The sequence below is a fragment of the Dermacentor variabilis genome, chromosome 3 (genome assembly GCF_050947875.1).
Source record: "Dermacentor variabilis isolate Ectoservices chromosome 3, ASM5094787v1, whole genome shotgun sequence".
NCBI classification, from domain to species: Eukaryota; Metazoa; Arthropoda; class Arachnida; order Ixodida; family Ixodidae; genus Dermacentor; species Dermacentor variabilis.
Genome location: NC_134570.1, coordinates 159,096,777 through 159,118,033, shown reverse-complemented (window position 1 = coordinate 159,118,033; position 21,257 = coordinate 159,096,777). Strand labels below are relative to the sequence as shown.

Genomic DNA, 21,257 nt, shown 5'->3' with positions numbered 1-21,257 from the left:
TTTATGCCTTGTATAGCAAACCACCCCCCCCCCTCCACCGGCGGACGAGGAACTGCTCTGATTGGTTGCGAGCGTGGCGTGAGCCTGAGCCTATGCAGCTGGAATCCTTGCTAGTGACTCATGCTCCGACGTGAGTCACTAGTAGCTAGCACTAATAGTTGATGAGCTATCAACTCATCAGGCCACCCTTTCCCGCAGCTGCTCCGCTCTGGGAGCAACAGGGTTTTTGCGTGACCAGACCGCCACCTAAACTTGTGAGGCAATACAAGCATAGAGAAAGACATTGAAAAAGAGCGGACACTCCCATACAGCCCAGCGGCCGAATTGACTATAGCGCACCAAGCGGATGGGATTAACGCTTACCGGTTGCGGTTTTCGGCGCGCGAGTTTTGAACGCTAGCTAGCACGCGCTACGCCGCCTGCGGTACTCGGTGCCTTCTTTTCTTTTGTTTTTTGTATGGTGTTCAATGGTGTGTTGTCTTAGTGCAGAATCGCTTATTTAATTAAAATAATTGCGAACGATCTTAACAATCCTCCATCGAATCTGTGCCAAGTGCAATTTCATAAAGTAGGCGTAAAATGCCTTCTAAATGAAGAAACGTTTATTTCGTCCAATATAAATGCTCGTTCCGGGCTTTTTGTGCGTTCCTTAAACGCTGTGGCACCAGCTGAGCAGCAGTAGTTCCCGTACAAAGCTCCACCGGACGGTATCAGCTGAAAAAAGTAAATTACAAGCATATGTCATTGGTATTTAAACCTTATTGAAATACTGGGTATAGAGGGGAAACGTGCGAAAGTGGTGAATGAGCAATATTACCAAGAAAAGCGATTCGCTTTTACATACATTTCGTCGAATATACCCCACTCATTTCAAGCCGTACTATAATTTATGAAGAAAACATCTGATTTCTAAGCATTCCCCCATTCCCGAGCATTACTTGTTGCACGTTAAGAGCAGAAATGCACGGGAAACTGCGCGGTTTCCAAAACAATTTGGCCTCAGCCGACGTGATAGGCTCTCAGTCAACATAGGCGAACGACCATGGTAGATCATGCCAGACCATGCTAAACGAACGCCTTCTACTCGCACTCAAGAGGAATGTGTGGGTTATTAGCACGTGTAAAGCCTGTTTTCGGTCGTTCAGAAGACATAATTTTTTTTTTGACCCGCCGTGGTTGCTCAGTGGCTATGGTGTTGGGCTGCTGAGCACGAGGTCGCGGGATCGCATCCCGGCCACGGCGGCCGCATTTCGATGGGGGCGAAATGCGAAAACACCCGTGTGCTTAGATTTAGGTGCACGTTAAAGAACCCCAGGTGGTCAAAATTTCCGGAGTCCTCCACTACGGCGTGCCTCATAATCAGAAAGTGGTTTTGCCACGTAAAACCCCAAATATTATATATTATATTATTAAGACATAATTTTCCAGTTCTTGGATTTTGAGCTTCTCGGCCTTATTTTCCGCGCGTTCTGCTGGCGCAGGCAACACACTCCAATGTTATCACTCTTGGCAATCGCTCATAGTGTGTTCAACAAGCGTGAGTAGTGAAAGAACGTATATGTTGCGGGGCTATAGAAAGCGTCACAAACGTGTCCCACTATGATTCATTACACGTCAAACTGTCACCACGGCCGGCTTGCTTTTTTGCTGCCTCAAAACCCCAGGCGCGGCAAGCGTGCCTCAAAAGTATCCCAAAAAGTAACGAAATTAATTATAATAATGTTGTGGGTCAGAGAAAGCGCGGAAACTTGTCCCGGTAAGATTCAGTACACGCGAAACTGCGTCACAATGCCGAGGTTATTTTCGCTAACTGCGCCAGAAAGCCTAGGTGGTGCGGCGAGCGTACCCAAAAACTACCGAAATAAGTTATAGAGAAGTTGGGTCTCATAGAAAGAGTCGCAAACATCTCCCAGTACGAGTCATTGACTCAAATTAACTACGCCAGGAGGGGCCTAGTTGTTTTTCGCTAACTGCGTCACAAGTATCGATTCCGTGTGGTAAAAGCCAAAATTGCTTAAAATGTGTCACAGATTATCAAACGAAATTTGTCACCTTGCCGTACTCCAATGGTGCAGTGGTGCCGTGTAGAAGTGCAGAAGGAACGCAAGAGAACGCCGGGAGTCCGACTAGCACGCTACATCGAAAAGAGAAGGGTCACCAAACAGGCCAACTTCACATACGCAACCGGCCTCGCTGGCTTCGGTGGCCTGTCCGGCGCATTACGCTTACACCTGTGCCTGGCGTGCCGTTAGCTTGTTGCTAGGTGACGCAAGAAAAATAAGTCGCAAAGTATAAGTTCATTTACACGCAAAACTCTTTAGTTTGAGCGGGAAAAAAATAAAACGTTGTCTGTACGTTCATTTCACATTCTTTCTTTCCGATCCTTGCATCTACTAACGGATGGGATTAACACAAGCCGTGACGTGTTTGCTGTTGCCTGTTTTCGCTTAGTGTCACCTCTTGTTGAATTTTTTTCTTTATGATACAAGTTTTACTTGCAAAATAACAAAACAGAAAGAAACGTTGTTTGCCACCCACTCAGATTTCTTTATTTATAAACACTTGTGAATGACAAGAAATTCGAACACCCACATCTACTTTATTCCACTAAATCTTTGTATGCCCGGCAACCGCTAGGAGCGCGCATGTTCCTTGAAAACGAAACTAGCATTCGCTTTCCGGAGGTTGACGGGGCTCTTAACGCTATCGCCGGAGGCACAGGTGTAGCTCAGTGGGTAAGGAGGCGCTCCTATGGACGCCGACCAGTGCAGAAACGTGCTCATCGACCTCCGCATAATCTCCATTTTCAGGTAGTTCATCCCTTGAAACCGTCCGGAAATTGTCACCTGCTTGAAGGGCAAGTGCTCCGGCATCGGTGGACACAACTTTCACCGAAAGCGGACCATTTTTCCCGATTTCACGACCATTTGTCACTTCGCCCACATGGAGGCCCGGCCACCGCGAGTAAGGTTGCGGCGGCGACGCCGGGAGATGCGCGCCCGAAGACGCCAACCATGAGCTCGCCGCAGTTAGTGTGACAACTATGACCTCGACTCCGGAATCGCATCCAATGGCTTAATAAACCGCACTGGTTTTGAGCGATGAGGTTAAGGACTTCCCCGCCCAAAGCCGGGACGATGGACGACCGCCCGGGAATGGCGTCCGTGCACGCCAGCGCGCATTTTCCCACCCAAACAGAGACTGACCGCGCAGAGGAGGGTTGGCAGATTTCCCCGTCGCTCAGAGCACGGAAGAAACAGGCGAAGGAGCGAGGAGGGGGCTTCTCCGCGGCCAGCAAGCATACAGCGGACAACCAGCCAAAACGCCGGGGTCGGCCCACGAGACGCAGACCCCCCACCCTTACCCAAGGACGACCTGAATATGGTTTTTCGACCTCACCAGGGACTGCCACCAGCCAAGCGCTTTCCAATGAAATAGTGGAGGCCTGCGAAGGAAAAATCAGGTGGGACGAGTTCATTCTTCGCATCCAGTAAGGTTCCCACATTGCACTCCCCGTCCACCCGGATACGACCGTCGCAATGGCGATGAGAGGCGTCACGTCTTTGAAGATCAATGGAAGACCGCACCCAGTCAAAGTCTCCGTCACGCCAGGCGAAGGAACCAGGAAAGGTATATCCATGGTATAGAGCCGCAAACTCCGTCTGAGAATCACAAAGCGAGCATCTGTGTTTGCACACAGGGCGTGGAACTGGTAGAGGCCCGGATGTTGGGAGACTCTCAGAGTGTTCTTACATTCTTTTGGGCCGTCCTACCCAGATACATTTACTACAGAGGAGACGAGAAGGAGTGCATTTGTTTTCGTAACACGGTCCACTTCTGCCGAGCCTGTGGGGAAGTTGGCCACCTCACCGACGTGTGCCCGCAACCAGATGTGCCCACGTGCCGTATACCTGCGGAGTGTGCAACCCAGAAGTAACCCACCACTGTACCTCGACATGCGCGATTTGCTCTGGGGCCATCTAACTGAAGACCGCAGTTACCCAAAACGCCTCAAGCCTGTACGATACCAGGCAACGAAACCACCCAAGAAACCACACAAGCCAGCCCTTCGATCGTTCTCCTCGGAGAATGAAGAATCAGAATGGGCGTACGGACGAGGTGCGACCCACAGGACCCACCCCAAGTAAGCTGGGCGCAAGTCGTATCCCACAATGCCATACATCTGTTACACCACAGGTCACGCAACACCCTGAAAATAGGAGGATAGCAGATCAGAACAGACAACTCAAAACAGAATTAGAGGAGATTTAAGTCTAGGATGGTACGCCACGAGGCACTACTTTTAAAACAATCGAGCAGCACGCCCAGCCCGGCAAACGTACTCGTTGTGCAGCACGTGACAACGAAGCAACCACAAAGAGTGTCGCTAGCATACCTAGTACAGCAGATGATGCTTGTCTATGCCAAACTAGGACAGATGCAACGCACCATCAGCGACCTCAGTTAGACGCAGAACCCTCGCTAGATAACTAATGAAAGCCCAGGTGCTCCTAACAGACAAACGAAAAAAGTAGGACCAGATTACGAGAACACCAATCATGGCTAGACACAGCAATAGTAAACAGACTGAAGTGGAAATTTGGCAGAGGTATTGCTGCTCACTGTGGAAAAATCTCGCCAATTTCACAAAATTCATTGAATCGTCTCCAGTCCCGCCCCATATTATACGCGCACAGGAGGTACACGCAAATGGCGACTTTCGCAAACAAGGATGTGGCACTGAGCATTAACCACACAGGGAACGAGTCCATCGAAAATCACGTAATCACGGTCTGGCCTCGAAAACGCTGCCGACGGAAACGGTGATAATGTGTATAGCCCTCCCAGAGAGAAATACCTCCAGAATATATACCCATTGGGCCTTCTAAAAGGAAAGTACAAACTTATACTTCTGGGATGTATTAATGCACATCACCCTAGCTGGGGCTATAGCAAAGAGAACCCTAAAGGAATAATACTAGCGGACCTAGAGGAAAGGTACGACCTTTACCAGCTTACACAGCCAGGTCTCCCGACATGCATCGGTAATAGTATCTCAAAAGACACGTCACCAGATGTTACATTCACCGCAAGGAATACGAACACCGCAAGGAACACGACGTGAAAGAATCTAGGAGAGAATCTTGGCAGCGACCATTTTATTTTGAGTATATCGCTCTGTGCGGCTGAGATAAAGAGGGTGATCGGGAAAGCCAATATTTCGGACTGGGTGAAATTCCGCGAAGGGCTAGATATATACGAAGGGCTGACCGACATTATCACCTGGATAGCAGAGATCAGAAGGACACGCGAGGGTTACGAAGGAGGTTTAAACAAACACTGAAACTCCGACGGTCAAGAAACACCTACTTCAGTTGTGGGATGCCAGATGGAGTCTCGCCAAACGTTGGAGGAGACATAAACCTAAGCGAAAGCTGAAAATACGTACATCCCAGAGAACCTCAGCTAGCACAGCAAGCTAATGAGTATGAGCAACGTTTTAGTGACGCCAACCGGAGACAGTTTATTGACTCCCCCACAGAAACACTGAGCACTAAGCGGAGATGGCAGGTCTTGCGAAGCATGATTTACCGCTGAGGTACGAAAACAGTGACGAACAGGACACTCAAGACCGTAGAGAACGAGTTTAAAGGCGACGGTATCACTTTAATAAACATGATCAATGAGATATATGTCGGATACAACATTACCACGCAGGTGCTACAAACAGAATACAAAGGAATGCAGCAGTCCGATTTAGTTGCACCTATTACCTTGGCAGTAGAATACACAACAGCCCAATCATTTCGGAAAACCATGGCTCTAGAAAATCATCACAATATAAATGCCATGATCAGAAACCTGAATGACGCATCCCTAACAGAAATCATGGACTTCTTTGATGAGAAAGTCTGGAGTGAGGACGGAGAACTCCCAACAAAATGAATAGAGTCCAATATCACCCAAATACCTAAGCCGGGTAAATACAGGGATATCCAGATCCTAAGACCAATTTCTCCGACATCATGCATCGGCAAGTTGTTTGAAAATGTTATCTTAACCAGCCTGTCCTACTATAGAGAGACAGTAAACCTCCTACCTAGCAGCACATTCGGCCTAAGACCACACATATGGTAAAGGTTTGGAGAGGTCGATGCCACCGCTGGCATCCAGATGTCAGGGTTGTAGGTCGTAGGGAGGAGCTCGGGGGTACAGGACTAGGCGAGCAGGATTTATTTACAGTATTTACATTTTAAATAAGAGATGCATTCGACAGTCAAGTGTGGCTCCCAATTGGAGCACGCAAGACAGAGCATAGAGCATACGAGCACGAAGCTCCAAGCACACTCACGAGCACGCCGCTCACGAGCACGATCACAGAGCACACTGACGAACACGATGACAGAGCACGCACTAGCTGCCACAAACAGCTGTTTATAAACACTTCGTGTTCCCTACATCCCTAGGTGAGGGAAACGTTCGAGGCATCCTAGCTGGCCCGCCTTTGAGGGAAGGGGGGAGGGGGTTTACCCACAGACATTCCGCACAGGTTTGACTGCCCCCTCCGAGGTGAGACGGGCTTCGCAGAACTCGGGGATTACGTCTTGAAATGCATGTCTTATTCCTCGAGCTGAACCCCGCAGCGTGGCCGCCGGTTCTCCGTTGTCTTGCGCCTCTAAATTCCGCAGCTGCCTTCCTCCTGTAGTCGCCACGACTGCCAGCAGACTGTGAAGAATCTTGAGGCCCACGTACCGCGAAGCACCCTTCTGTTAGGGAAGCTCTTCTTGCTGCAGAGAGACCACGAAGACCCTCCAAATCAACCAACAATACACGGGGTGCCAAACGTGGCCAGCCCTGCTGCCGTAGTCTCCAGTTCTCCGAAGGAAGTTCATGGTCGGTTAGCGCTGTCGTCCTCGCCGTTTCTCTGAAGGGCGCCACCATCGCGGGTCGATCGAAGCACGTGCAGCGGGCTGAAATAGCTTTGCAAAGCAGTACCCCTGCCGGCCGATCGTAACTATATCAGCTCAGGACATGTTTGTGCTTCTGAAGTACGATGTCCTGCACCAGATCAGATACTCTAGTGGCAGTTCTATACTGGCACTCGATATCAAGAAAGCTTTTGATACAACCTCTCATGACTCACTGACTCGGTCATGGAAGGCCTGGAGTTCATAAACTGTGGCCTCCGCATATACACGTACGTTAGGCCCTTCCTGACGCACCGAACTGCGACAATAGATTTGGGATCAACTAGGTCCAACATTTGCCACCTTCCGAAGAGGGTCGTATGGGGATATACAGGGCACACTCGAAAAAGCAGTGGACAAGATACTGGCTTTGACGGACGGAGCAGGGATGAAATTCTAACCTGAAAAGACCGAGCTGATCAGAATCAGGGCTAAATACGCGATAAAGAACGATATTGTACTATTGTACCAATATCGATACATCTGTGGGGACGTAATGAGAGCAGCATTCCGGGCAAGTTGGTAATTCATTACTCAAATGATATTGCGCAACAAAAAGACGACACGGACGTAAATCAAGACGACACGAAACCTCCCGGCACGGAGGTGAAAACAATGCGCATTCTGGGAATGTGGGTACAACAGAACGGAGGCACCACACGCACCATCCAAAAGTTGAGAGCAACAACAGGGGAACGTAGTCCGTATGATACGAAGGATAGCTAGCACTGAAGATGGGCTAACTGAAGTAGAGACGATCAGGCTGGTCCACGCCTTTATAGTTAGCAGGGTGACCTACGCACTTCCGTACCAATCACTAACAAACCAGGAGATGAAACAAGGTAATACAATCATAAGAAAAGCTTTCAAGGCAGCGCTTGGCATTCTCGAAAATGCTAACAACGACAAAGCTGAGAAACTAAGCATCTACAACACCTTTGAGGAGTACGCGAGCGGCTCTGCAGTGAGCGGCTCTGCTCAACGAACCAGGCACGTGCCTTCTTAGAAAAGCTGGCCTTCACGCCACGACCATTATACTGCGACGAGGATACAGTGTTACTGGACAGGGACACGAGATCTCATAGCGCGGTGGCACCGATACCAAAGGAAATGCACCCAACATACCATGCCAGTAGAGGACGGGCACGAGTTGTAACCCTGCGGGCGGAATCGTTTCGGGAAAGGTTCGGCCGCGTGCTACACAGACGCTAGCAGAGCCACTAGAGAGAGACATGCTGCCGGTTACCCAAAACAACGATCATAATGGCCACAGTCGTAACTCGGTCCACGTGTGCGGCCGAAGCGGCTGCAATAGCTATAGCCATTGCAGAAGCGGAACACAGAAACGAGTCGGCGGTCATACTGTATGACTCACAGACGGCATGTAGCCCGTTTCTCAATGGGCGGTGCCCAAAATGGCACGCAGAATTCTAGGACGAATCTTGACAGAACACCACGACATTATTTGGCGTCCGGCTCACGGTGGCTTCGAGGGTAACGTTGCGGCAGACCGCGTTGCTCGAGAAGTCAACAACCGAGCTGCAGCTGAGCCAAGTCCTGAACTTCTTCCAAGCACTCGTGACATTCTCCTACAACAACGGGATGAGCGCGGAGTCTACGGTTATCTACACATGGCCCTTAACAGACAGCAGAGTAGGGACTGGTGACACATTTGAACAAACAGCTTCCCCAGAGTCAGCTCAGTAAAATAAACCCAACGAGATTTCTGGACGTCTGTCCACGGTGTTCTAACAAACCCACACTACAACATATCGCATGGGAGCGCCTAAATAGGCTTTCACATATTAGTAGCCCGTACCTACATGCACACCCACTCATTATAAATAGGGCAGAAAGAAGAGCCAATGGCTCTTTTGGACCAAGGCCAGCGAGCCGTTCGCGCCAGTGGAGCCCTAGACAAAGGGCCCAACCACGTTCACCTTACTTGATTTTTGTAAAATAAACTTTCTTCGTGCCTTTCTTAACGCTATCGCGATAAAATAAGGACGTAGGAGGGGGTTTGGGGAGCGAGAGGTTAGAGAGCTTACAGAGCTGTCGCAGGCGCGCGCGTTTTTGGCTTTAGAAGAGCCGGTGAGTGTGCGAGTAACAAAAGGATATGAGTTCCAAGAATGACTTGAGTAGCGTAGCGGCATTGAGTCGGGTACTTTTGGTGGTGTTAAGACGGCGACGCGCAGTCTGGGGCGCAGTGATTACGACAAGATATACTGTGTCATGGTATAATTAAGCATTGTGGTTGGCAGCGAGATTGCCGCTTCGTGTGCCTGCTGATGTGCTGATGTGCTCATAAAGTTTCTTGATTCAAAGATGGCATGGGTATCGGAAGCAGATTACACAAGAAAGCTATTGCTGACTTTGACAATCACCTTCGATTGTTTGTGTGACACCTTTTCTGAGCAAAGGAGAGTCGCAGATTCAGTAAGTTCCTGTGCAGGGCTCATTGACTTAAGAGCAGTGACAGAAGGGGACATAAGGGACCTCTGATGGCTTCACCCTTCAGCCAATCGTCCGATGGTACAATAGAGAGCACTATACTTCGATAGCGTGGTCGCATCACCAACTGCTATGACTGGCTCACGCCGCGCTTTGCAGCTTATATGCGAAGTGATCATCTTAATGCGAGAGCATTACATGGCTAATTGTGCGACAGCGCTGTCATCGGAAACCTGTGGCATTAAAACGACACACAATTTATGTCTTCATCTAAATAAACAAATTATGCGGAAGCGCCGCAGGAGTTGTCTGAGTATCTGTAAGCATACCACGAAATTTCAGTTGGCCCACCTCTAAATTTCAAGTTGGCCCATCACAATATTTCAAGCTGGACGACCCCCATATGTCAAGTTGGCCCACCCCCAAATTTCAAGTTTGCCCACCCCGAAATTTCAATTGGCCCACCCACAAATTCCAAGTTGAGCCACCCCGAAATTTAAACCTGGCGCCGCCACAGGTTTCAGCTGACCCAAGCCTACTATATAGGCTTCTTCATGCATTTTCTATTTATGGAGCCCTATGTATCTCTATTGGTATGCATAAATCTGTTCAAGTGGGTATTCTCTCTGATAATTTTTTTCAGTTGTTCCTTATCGCTTGTAAAGCTACCAATCATGTACAGTTTGACTAATATAATGATTAAATATCTTACCTTCATAACTTATGCATTTATGTTACGCAAGACATTTCACTTTTCGTATGACATACAGATTTTGCTGGGGTATTCGCCAAAGAATGCTTACGCCTTAAAAAAAACATTGGATATGTTGAGGATCCGGTCGCACTCCATCACGGCCACTGCAACCGCTCCGTAGCCGAGTACACTAACTACTGCGCCACCGTTACAGTGCGACGCCGTTGTAAGAGACGACAGTGATTAAAATCTTCGAGCCTGTGCGCCTGGTTGGGTTCTGCCAGGCGGGTGATTCACCAGATGGAAGAGCGAGTGGCTGCAGCTGCTGGCTCTGCCTTTTGCGTTGTCCCGGACAAGCAGGCGCCGTCGTGAAAACTCATGCACGACGAGGAATAACGGGCACAGCGCTTCAGGAACTCCTCGGACGACGACTACGACATCCCCCCAGAGTATGAGGTGGACTTCGCCTTCGAACCCGATAAAAAATGTAGTGTGAACGTGATGGTGCCACTGGGAAAAGTAATGTCATCGCTAGGCAAAGCGGTGTCCTCGTGCTGAAAAGTGGTGTCGTCAAGAAAGATCCTTCAGCGCGCAATGTACGTGAAACACTACTTCATTGAGAACTCCGCAAAAAACTTGAGCTGGGAGATCGCGATATGGCTGGTTGGTCGTCTTGCGTTGTTGCGAGCTCATAAGCAGCAACATTAACGTCGGAAACATAACGCAGCAGCATTGAAGACACAGCAATGTTTCACCGACACTAAACTCAGCGACATAACTCAGGGATACACTTAACGACAAGCAATGTTATCGCCAGGCACGTAGGCACGTACCAAGGATTTTATTACGGGTGGGGGGGGGGGGCGAATCCAATGTAACTTTTCTGTGCAAATGAGGGGGCGTACTACCTGTGTATCTCACAGGTAGTGCGCCTGTGAGATACACCTCTTGTTCCCTTGGTAAACAAAGAACCACATCGAATGGACTCGCGCAGGAAACAAGTGCAGGATGAACACTCGCACGAGCAGGTAAACAAACGAAAGTGCAAAATAAAGATTTCTATCATCAACACCAGCCTATGTTATGTTCACTGCAGGACGAAGGCCTCTCCCTATAGATTTCTGTAGTAGCATACAACTTTAAAAAAAAACAGCAGTTGACAACCAAGGCACACGGACCGCACGGGGTTGTGTTACTGCACCTTCCAACCACAGAAGCAAACAAAATTGTCGTCATGCGGCGTTTTCAAAATGGCGTCGCCCTTGATAGATCCGGAGCGTCTGCTGTTCTTGAAGAGTCTTTTCATTGACGGAAGCAATGAGGTGCGCAACAGACATGGACAAAGCGTATGGAATCTGAGCATTTCACTCTTCAAAAGTCTACCCGCCATGGTTGCTTAGTGGCTATGGTGCTGGGCTGCTAAGCACGAGGTCGCGGGATCAAATCCCGGCCACGGCGGCCGCATTTCGATGGTGACGAAATGCGAAAACACCCGTCTACTTCAATTTAGGTTCACGTTAAAGAACCCCAAGTGGTCCAAATTTCCGGAGTCCCCCACTACGGCGTGCCTCATAATGAGAAAGTGGTTTTGGCACCGTAAAACTCCATAATTAATTAAATCTTCAGAAGTCTACAGTACAGTTCATTTTACTGCGGAGCCTGCTTTACTCATGAAATTTCACTGCCAACTGGAGTGAGACTTGACATTAAATAGTTTTATTTCACTTCAATAAAGAATTAGGCTTTCGCCATTCCACTATTATAGGCGAGGGAAAATGTATAAAGTTACGCGCTAATAATTTTATTTTGGTGGTTACCGCCTTATTTGGGCAACAGGAAAAGTTTGAAGTACGAATTATTTGCAGGCTCGTGGGGGAGGAACAGTGGCTGGCGGTTATGGGGGCGTGCGGGGGGCTTCACTGCATATTTAAATTGTACCCGACTATAGTGGCGTCTTTTTTTTTATTAGCTCTGGAACAATTATATATATATATATATATATATATATATATATATATATATATATATATATATATATATAAACCAGGGATACAAAAAAACTGGGATTCTACCGCGCATACGCATATATATATATATATATATATATATATATATGCGCATGCGCGGTAGAATCCCAGTTTTTTTGTATCCCTGGTTTATTGCTCTACCAAGCGCAGTGCCGAAACCGACTCTTATTGTTATTTGGGAAGTTGCGTAATGATACGTGGTCGTCAGTACCGTACAACCACGTAGAGAGCAGTACGATGCGGTTCTAGACGTACTGCGCCCACCGCGGATGGTTAGAAAAACACCTACATAAGCACAGCAGAGGAGTGCCTACGTCAGGCGGCTCGACTGATAACTGTAGAAGTGTCATTCAATATGCACAGAATTGTTCTCCCCTTTCGGCAGCGTTTTGTCTACTTCCTTCTTAAAAAAGGCGCCGATCCATAAGTATTATCGTAAGCAATGGTTAAATTTGTTAATTTTCGCTTTTCCTTCCTGTCTGGCTGTTGCATTCGCTTAATTTCTCAACTCCTTGGCGACTCTTGTTTTCAGTTGCCAAGTTAGCACAAAAAGTGCTGTACAATTAGGGAAAAACCAGACGAGGTAACGGGTGACAATCATATTTTTTATGGATTTAATGGTTATTGCAGGGTTTGGTGATGGACGCTGTTTCGCATTATTTTAATTTGCACTTTATTTAAGCCATATCGCCTGTATATGATTCCGACGATCTTCCAGCGTCGCGGCGATCGTCGGAAACTGAACTGGCGTTTTCTCCGGCTGCAACTCGTTCCTCAAGCATACAGACCAGCTGACTACGAACCAAATCCCTTTCCTGGTCCCTGGATTAGCCTAAGCAAAGAAGGTTGTACTAACGAAGCTACATCCATGCGCGTGACCGTTTAACAGGTGGGGCAACCTAATGCATATCTAGTTAATCGCGCGGGCACCAAATCGATGAGAAAACTGGCCTTCGCACCCAAGGAGATGCCGACAAATACCGTCATCCAAAAGGAGTGACAGGGGCACCAACTTTTGACCACCGAAAAGCTGTCAGGTCTCAACATTGATTTGGTGGCGCTTTAGGAATGTGTGTAAGGATTGGTAGCATGGGCGGGGAGGGGGGGCTGGGTCACTCCGCCCCCCCCCTCCACTCCTTGGGTACGTGCCTTGCTCTCGCATTTACACGTCACAAGAATTGCTTAGGTGCCCCCAACGGAACGGTGGCGCAGTGGTTAGCGCGCTCGGCTGCGGAGCGCTAGCAGTGACAGTGGGGCAGAGGGTCAGCGTGTGCTGTCGCATCGCGCACTGCTATGACTGGCTGACGCCAGGCTCGGCAGGGTATATACGGGGTGATCATTTTTAAGTTGTGCAGAATTTTTAGAAATCCCCTGCTACATATAACGTAATTCTAGTCCTTTAGCTGCATTATTCAGAGAGAGCGACATTTCTTGCACGATAATACCAAACATAATGAGAGCAGCACTCCGGGCAAGTTGGTTAAATGATATTGCGCAACAAATCCGAGTCGCGCAAATCCGTCCGTGTCGTTTTTGTTGCGCAATATAAATTCGTCCATGTCTTTTTCATTGCGCAATATCATTTAGTCCGTGTCGTTTTTTGTTGCGCAATATCCTTTGACAAATCCAAACACACATTCAGTGCAATAAAATTTCAATAATTAACTCCTTAATGAAACACTGCGGTACCTATTGCAATTTACGAATTGCAGCTGGTGAGTTCGCAAAGCGTGTGCATTTGGAATGCATTTCGTGAATGGCGTTATGGAGATATGAGCGATTAAGCTCGCCATAAAAATTCGCTGTTGTTCCACTTGTAATGAAGAAGAGGAAGACAGCCGAAGCGGAAGCAAGATCGCCAACGCAGTGTGCGAGACAGTGCTTGGAAGACAGCATTGGAGCACCAGTGCTCTTCCCTGCGGATCTTTCAGGATTAACGGCCCACGTCCAATCAACGTCTTTGCAAGTGGTAGAGGTGGTGGGGTCCTGCACAACACCTGCACCCTGTAACTCCTATCCCGCCCGCTACCGTCGACCATGCAGCCGATGCGGCCCAGCAGACGTCACCACCGCCGGCCGTTCTTCGCTCTGGCGCGCTCCACCAAAGTGACCCCGCTGTGCTCGGTGGCAAATATGACCACAACGTCGAGCACAGGCTTACATGGTACGAGAGGATGAGCACGCACAATCGATGGGATGATACCGCGTAGCTGAAGAACGTCATCTTTTACTTCTCCAAAGTGGCGAATTTGTGGTATAATAACTACGAAACAGACTTTGAGACCTGGTCCGCTTTCAAAGTGTCGTTCTTGGACGTTTTCGGCCGGCCTGCCGTCCGGAAGCTTCGCGCCGTACAACGTTCTGGCGCTGGGGCGCAACATACCGGTGAGACATTAATGAGTTATATCGAGGGCGCGTTCGACCTGTGGAAGGGTATCGACGATGACGTCGTTCACATGCATCTCGCGAAGTTCCCTCTCACTGTGGCCGAAGTTGTCACAATGTGTCAGAGTTAAGATGAATTGTGGAAGCGACGAGATCTGAGCCGGCGTCCTTATCAACGCGACGAGCCACTTGCCATGCTGGCAGTCGTCCCCCACTCGTCTCTCTTAACGCAAGTACTCACATTCGTACGTGAAGAGGTCGCCCTTGTACTTCTTTTTTGAACGAAACGCTCTGTTATGCATTGAAGCACTAAAGTAACTTCAACACCCATGTATTTCTTTCCACACTTTAGCAAATACAACCATGAGACTGGTGTAATCCAGGAAATTTATATCAAGTGGATACATCTAGCAAACTCACTGGTTACCACACGCAACGATCAATATGTACCGTAATGTAGTTAAATAAGAAGTTGAAGAGTGAATTTTTGTTGATTAGTTGAATGTGTGTATCGATTTCTTGTACTATTAATGGCCGCGTCTTCGAATAATCAAGCTCAATGACAAGAATTATGGTATGCGCCACAGGCGGATTTTAAATATTCCAGGAAACAAGAATGATCAGCCATACAAACGGGGCGGTTCAACTCCGACATTGACAGGACATACGAGGAAAGCAACATTATCGCACCAGAGCTTGGACGCCAACTGAGTTACGAGGAGAGAACAAATGTACACAAATAAAGACCTGTTTGTATTTATGGAGTAACAGTCACGCTCACAGGACGCACTCGACGCGGCATCCTAATAGTAACTGTTATGTATGATGATGTCTATACACGTCCGTCGTGTTATTGCACGGCTTAGTGCTGGTCGGCGCCGTAGGCCTATGTTCAGTCTTTGTCACAGTCGTGGGAGGCCGACGACGAGGCTTCCACGCTGTAGTCCGTGCAACCCCTGGAGGAGTCGTTGGTAGCCAGCAAACGACGTCGTGCCACCATTCCTGTGTACAGTCAGCAACGCAACCTCCGCATGGCTGCCAGCGCAGACGCGTCAGCAGTCCGAGTGCTTGGGGCAGCAGAATAACCGGCCGTGTAGAGCGGCAAGTACGTCGCCAACAGCGGTGGTGGTGTTGCAAGCTGCGAACAGTGGCACGGCTTATGAACGCCAGTGTCCCGAGCACTTCGGCAGCGCGACAGCAGGCTGTGGACACGAGCGCGCCCTCGAGTACTCAGGCATGTCAACCGCCGAGGACGTCGCGTGGCTGGGAACGCATGACCTCGCGTTGCAGCGGCGATTGGAATAACCTCTTGATGCCCCAGTAACCGCCTTCACTGAATCCCGCATCAGTAGCAACTCGACGGCAAACTCATTCGCGCTATTCTCGAACCACGCAACGCGTGGCAGGAGTGCTTAAACGTTTCCTTATTTTGTCAAGGATTCGAGTGGCCGGGGAAATTAAAAAGTCCATTGAGCCGTGGCAGTCACAGTAAGTCTGCACCGAGATGAAATAGTTTAAAAGAAGCCCACTGCAATCAAAAGGTAGAACAGGTGACAGGAGAAAGCGATAAAACCCTGGTTGCTCCACTTCACCACCAGTGAGCAGAAAAGTTTGTGATACAAGCACGAAGTACAGTAGCTAGCTGGGCGAGTAGGTACATCTTCATAACTACTACACACACCGCGCACAAAACAGACGGACGAAGAATACGCAAGCAGGAGCGCTGACTCACTACTAAAAAGTTTATTGCGTTAAAACATATATTTTGGAAAACTCATACATATACATATAGGATATGCATTCATATAGGAAAACACATATATATAGAAAATGTGGTGACGGGTGCGTAATCCAGGCGTCACTCGCACTACACAACAAAGAAAAAGCTTTTTTACACACATCTAATCGTTAAAACTTTCGCATTTGTTGTTTTATCACTGCATTTCTTGCTTTGTTTTTGTTTACGGGAATGTTGGTGCGTGGGTGTGCGCATGTGTGAGTTCTCCTATAAGTATGAGTTTAAACGCAATAAACTTTTAGTCGTGTATCAGGGCTTGTTTCTGTCTCTTCTTCGTCCGTGTTCTTTAGTGCGCGCTATGTGTAACAGTTATGAAGCACGAAGTTGCAGTGACGAAACTGCGATGCGAAGTTCCATCCTTGTATACGTGCCCCGATTCTTGCCTGGCTATTTCTCCATTGTGCCACTTTCACAGCCAGTCGTCGTTTCTCTTCACTATGACAAAGAACATCCCAAATTACTCTGAGACAGATTGGTTTGCCATTAGACTTTCCTGCTCTGCTGTTTTTCGTGGCTTCGGTACTATTACACTTACGCATCGATATATGTATCGCGATAGTTTGTTCATGAATCGAACTGATTTCTCTTCTAGTCTTATTCTGCATTTGTTTCGTTGCTCTCCCTTGCTTTTCAGAGACTTATATTACTGTTCACTCATAACATCTGTTCAAGAAAATGAGAGTTATATTTGCTTTTATTTATTTATTGTTATCGTTAATGTACATTTTAAAATTAATTATTTTATTACATTTATAATGTCTACACAACTGTTGGCTCATCTTCCTGAGGGAATAGGTGCCACAGTACTAGGGGTTCTCGTCATCGATCATTGAGAAGTGCCACTTTTACAAACCAAGACGACACGGATTTATTCTCGAAGTTGTGATTGCTGTCTAGGATGTCTCTGTGTTTGTTTTGTTGCTATGTACTGGTCAACTAACCCTATCTTGTTTTTTTTACAATTCCCTCTCTTTCTATGATTGTTAACTCCAATCGATGCTGCAAGAAATTGTACAAGACTTACCGCGCATAATATTGCGCGATCACGTCAATGCCCCCTAATTATAAGGCAAACTATATTTGTTTTCCCTCTGCCACATGGCATGCAAGTGCACAAACAACCCGAAGACACCAGAAGTACAGCAGCCATCAGAAGGTCAGCGGGAGGCTCGGCTGACTTGTCACAACCCTCAGGACCTGCTTCGGCTGCTGCAGAGGGCCAGGCTGTCGGCAGAGAGCCATGATTTCCCAAAAACAGGAGGCCACTCACATGGGCAACACAAGCATGGTCGTCCACTATAATGTTTATTCCATGCATTCCAGCTGGTTGCCCCTTTTGCGAAAGAATTCTGCCATGCGGTAGTTTTCAAACACAAAACCATGCTCGAAGTTGAGAGTATGACGGAAGCCCGTCTGGTCGGGATGATGCATACTTACAAGGAAGAGGTCTGGACACCGACCAAAAATAGTTTTAAAAAGTTATTTACGTTTCGGCTCCCCCACGGGAGCCTTATTCACAATGAAACAAGCGGCAGAGCTGGCGCCCCTTTTCATGTGCGTCTCAAAACATGAATAAGGCACCTGGCATACATGGGTGGCAGATTGCCTTCGTTGCGATTAAGAGTGTGCGCCGTGGTTTGGATGATTAGGGACTCAAGACAAAGACGCGAAGAATGATTTCGTTCCCTGGCAATCACACGACATTTCTCCCGTTAATATTACGTGATGTGGCTGCGCAGTGTTCGGCCAAGGAATTCGATGCAACGTGTCGTTTCTGGACGTCATTCATGTGTTGCTCAAGTCTTGTTTTGAAGTTGCTGGTTTCACCTAAGTAGACATACCGACAGTCCGCACACGGAATGACATACACCACGCCTGGGAACTTGCCCTTTTCCAAAGGGTCTTTCACATGCACGAGCTCGTGTCTAAGTTTCCTTGGCCGAACACTGCACAGCCACATCACGTAATATTAACGGGAGAAATGTCGTGTGATTGCCAGGGAACGAAATCATTCTTCGCGTCTTTGTCTTGAGTCCCTAATCATCCAAACCACGGCGCACACTCTTAATCGCAACGAAGGCAATCTGCCGCCCATGTATGCCAGGTGCCTTAATCATGTTTTGAGACGCACATAAAAAGGGGCGCCAGCTCTGCCGCTTCTTTCATTGTGAACAAGGCTCCCGTGGGGGAGCCGAAACGTAAATAACTATTTTAAACTATTTTTGGTCGGTGTCCAGACCTCTTCCTTATAAGCAAAACCATGCTCAGAGCGGCAGAATGCGAGTACAACTATTTATTCGGAATTCTGCATGGTTCTGATCGCTTCAGTTCGAATATCCTTCCATAGGTCCATGAAGGAAGACTCCTTCTCAGCCTCCAGAATCCGATTCTACATCATCCGGAGCAGATCGGGTGTGAAGTAATCCTTCCAGCCTCCTACTTTGCCACTCCTGACGAACGAGTACTTGTTCTCGTCTCCTTCATAGCCTTCTTTGCAGGTGATCTTCTTCCGCGAGATCACTTCTTCCCACTGGGGTATACCTTTACCGCTCAAGTCAACGACCACTATGCTACGCATATAATCGGGCTGCGATCTTTCCAGCAATTTTCGGAGCGACACTTCGTCGTCTTCCAGAGCCAGGCCATAGTGCTTTCCCAGGAAATACGCAAGCCTGAGAACGACCTCTCGCGTGTTCTTCTTGAGTTCCTCGTAAGTCGTGAAGAACACGTTCGGCTGTTCTTTAAGAGCGTATCCCGCCGCTACGTGTTCGAAATAGTCGCCGTAGCCGAAGTTGCCACTCACGAAAGTTTGGACTAGATTTGCAAATGTTCCGTCTTGGAATTCGAAGGAGCTAATGTTGGTCATCATGTTGTAAAAGGAGACGCAGACATCCCATGGATTGCGGGCGATGTAGACGTACTTGCCTTCTCCGGTCATTCTACACTTGTCCAAAGGCAAGTGTGTAGCGAAGGTTCTCAGTGGTAGAGACGAGGTCCAGTCCTTGATGTCCGTGTACTTCAGGAAGCGCCATTCTTTGGAGAACTCCTCGAACGAGGTCATCGGATGTCCCGCCCTGAGTATGAGGTGCGTGATGTACATCAACCAATGCGTTCCACTCTTCGGGAACGTTGTTTGCAGGACATCTCCGTTCTGCGCTCTGAACTTGAGATTTTCCCTTAGCGTGTCTGGAGTGAGGTTAATACATCTCGGAACTCCGTCGATTATTTGGTGGGCTGGCCGTCGCCGCTGCATCATCGCCAGGTGCCTCTGAAAACCGCAGTAGAAGAATAATTTTTTTCTTTGTTTTAGACAGTATAAGAACGCTTTCAAAGCTCGATTTTCTGCGATTTCGCGAGAATACGTAGACTAACGGTACAAAGAAACGAGGGAAAGTTCCCTTACTTGAATTTCGTGCTGATGTCACAGCAGCGGCACGCCACACAAATTTACAAACTTCAAAGTCTTTGTAATGAAATTAGCATTCTGGGGCTACGTTACATAGTGTTTGATGCGCCATATTATGCTTATCTACCTGTTTTTCCTCAGATCATGAACATAGAATGAAGCCTTTAGAATGTTTCCTGTTGCTGGACAGAATTGAACTAACGTCACACGGGTGACTATAACGCAGCAGCCCAACGCACTAGCAAGATGCGCCACGAATGCATTGGGTATTTGCCACTCGTTAATGAGCGTCTTTCACTTCAATGCTTTAGCCAGTTGCGCCATGAGTGAAGTGGATATGTGCCATTCTTAAATGAACCTCTTTCACGCCGTCTTCGGTAGCTGCTTATGCGGCGAGCGAGGAAACGAGGACGCATCTCGGAGGGCATGCACGAACTTTTTGCCAACACCGCTACACCGCGCAGTGTGCCCAGATGGAAGTACGAGAGAGGAGCCCCGCTGCTGTAGACGCCTCATGAAAGACGGGTTTCGGGGGTGGTAATACGTTGTATCGCTACATTGGTTCATTGCTAATCGTTCTTGCGCTGTTTCGAGCTCACCAAGCATCCTGTGGCGTTAAGGGTAGTTTTTCGCGGTGTTGTAGAAGGATAATTTACGAATACAGCTGCAATATTTTTTTTTTCACTTGAGGTTCGCTTTAACTGACCTCTATATCCTAATCGTAGCTTAGAAGAAAAGATAACAAAAACAGTGAACAAGAGTGCACTATATATAACGAAGTATTGAAAACTTTTAAGAAGGCACACAAGCTTGGTACATACTAAGGGAGTCACATGAAGTTGCAAGTTTACACGTATCATGTCCAACGTACGCTCAGCACATGATGTGTGATAGGCTGTACGCATGCTGGAACGCTAATATACTACAAAAACACATAAATATCACTAACGTGGAAAAGTAATCAGGGCGTCCAATTGAGATAAAGATAAATAAAATCACAAGGGAGAACTACGCATGAATTCCACATGAATGGAAGATCGCCAAAATGATTCCGTCTCTGAAAAAGCAAGTGGCAGGGTATGCGATCGACAACATAAGACCGATTACGTTGAGATCAAATATAGTGATACTTACTTAAAGGATGCTTTATCGGCATATCATAGAGTTTATTAATGAAAATAAGCTGTTGAGCGCCTCTCAAATTGTATTTAGATCTGATCATTTAATATGGCACGCGCATGTTACCCTAGATATATCTAAAGCCTATGACATTATTGAACATAAAATTTTAATAACTCGGTTACAGGGCCACGACTTTCCAGGTTATATTGTTGCATCAGTGAATGAATTTTTTAAGAGAGGGGGAATTCTATTGTTTTCCACGTATGTTTCCTTCTCGAAAACTCAAGCAAACAAGAGGTGTGCCTCAGGCATCGTACTTTCACCGACATAGCTCAATATTTGACTTAGCAGAGTCCCCGTTCATCCAGGTGTCAGACGACATTGCTTTCTCTTTGCTGTGCGTAGT

The 21,257-nt window shown here is 47.7% G+C and overlaps 2 protein-coding genes across 2 annotated transcripts in view; both read right to left on the bottom strand.

Annotated features, from left to right (window-relative positions):
• Positions 1-21,257, bottom strand: part of LOC142576463 (sulfotransferase 1B1-like) — a 108,495-nt gene that overhangs the window by 70,246 nt on the left and 16,992 nt on the right. The gene's annotated exons all lie outside the window — the stretch shown is intronic.
• Positions 18,713-19,423, bottom strand: LOC142574848 (sulfotransferase 1B1-like). The gene has a single exon (XM_075683851.1). The coding sequence runs from the start codon at positions 19,421-19,423 to the stop codon at positions 18,713-18,715; it is 711 nt and encodes a 236-aa protein (XP_075539966.1).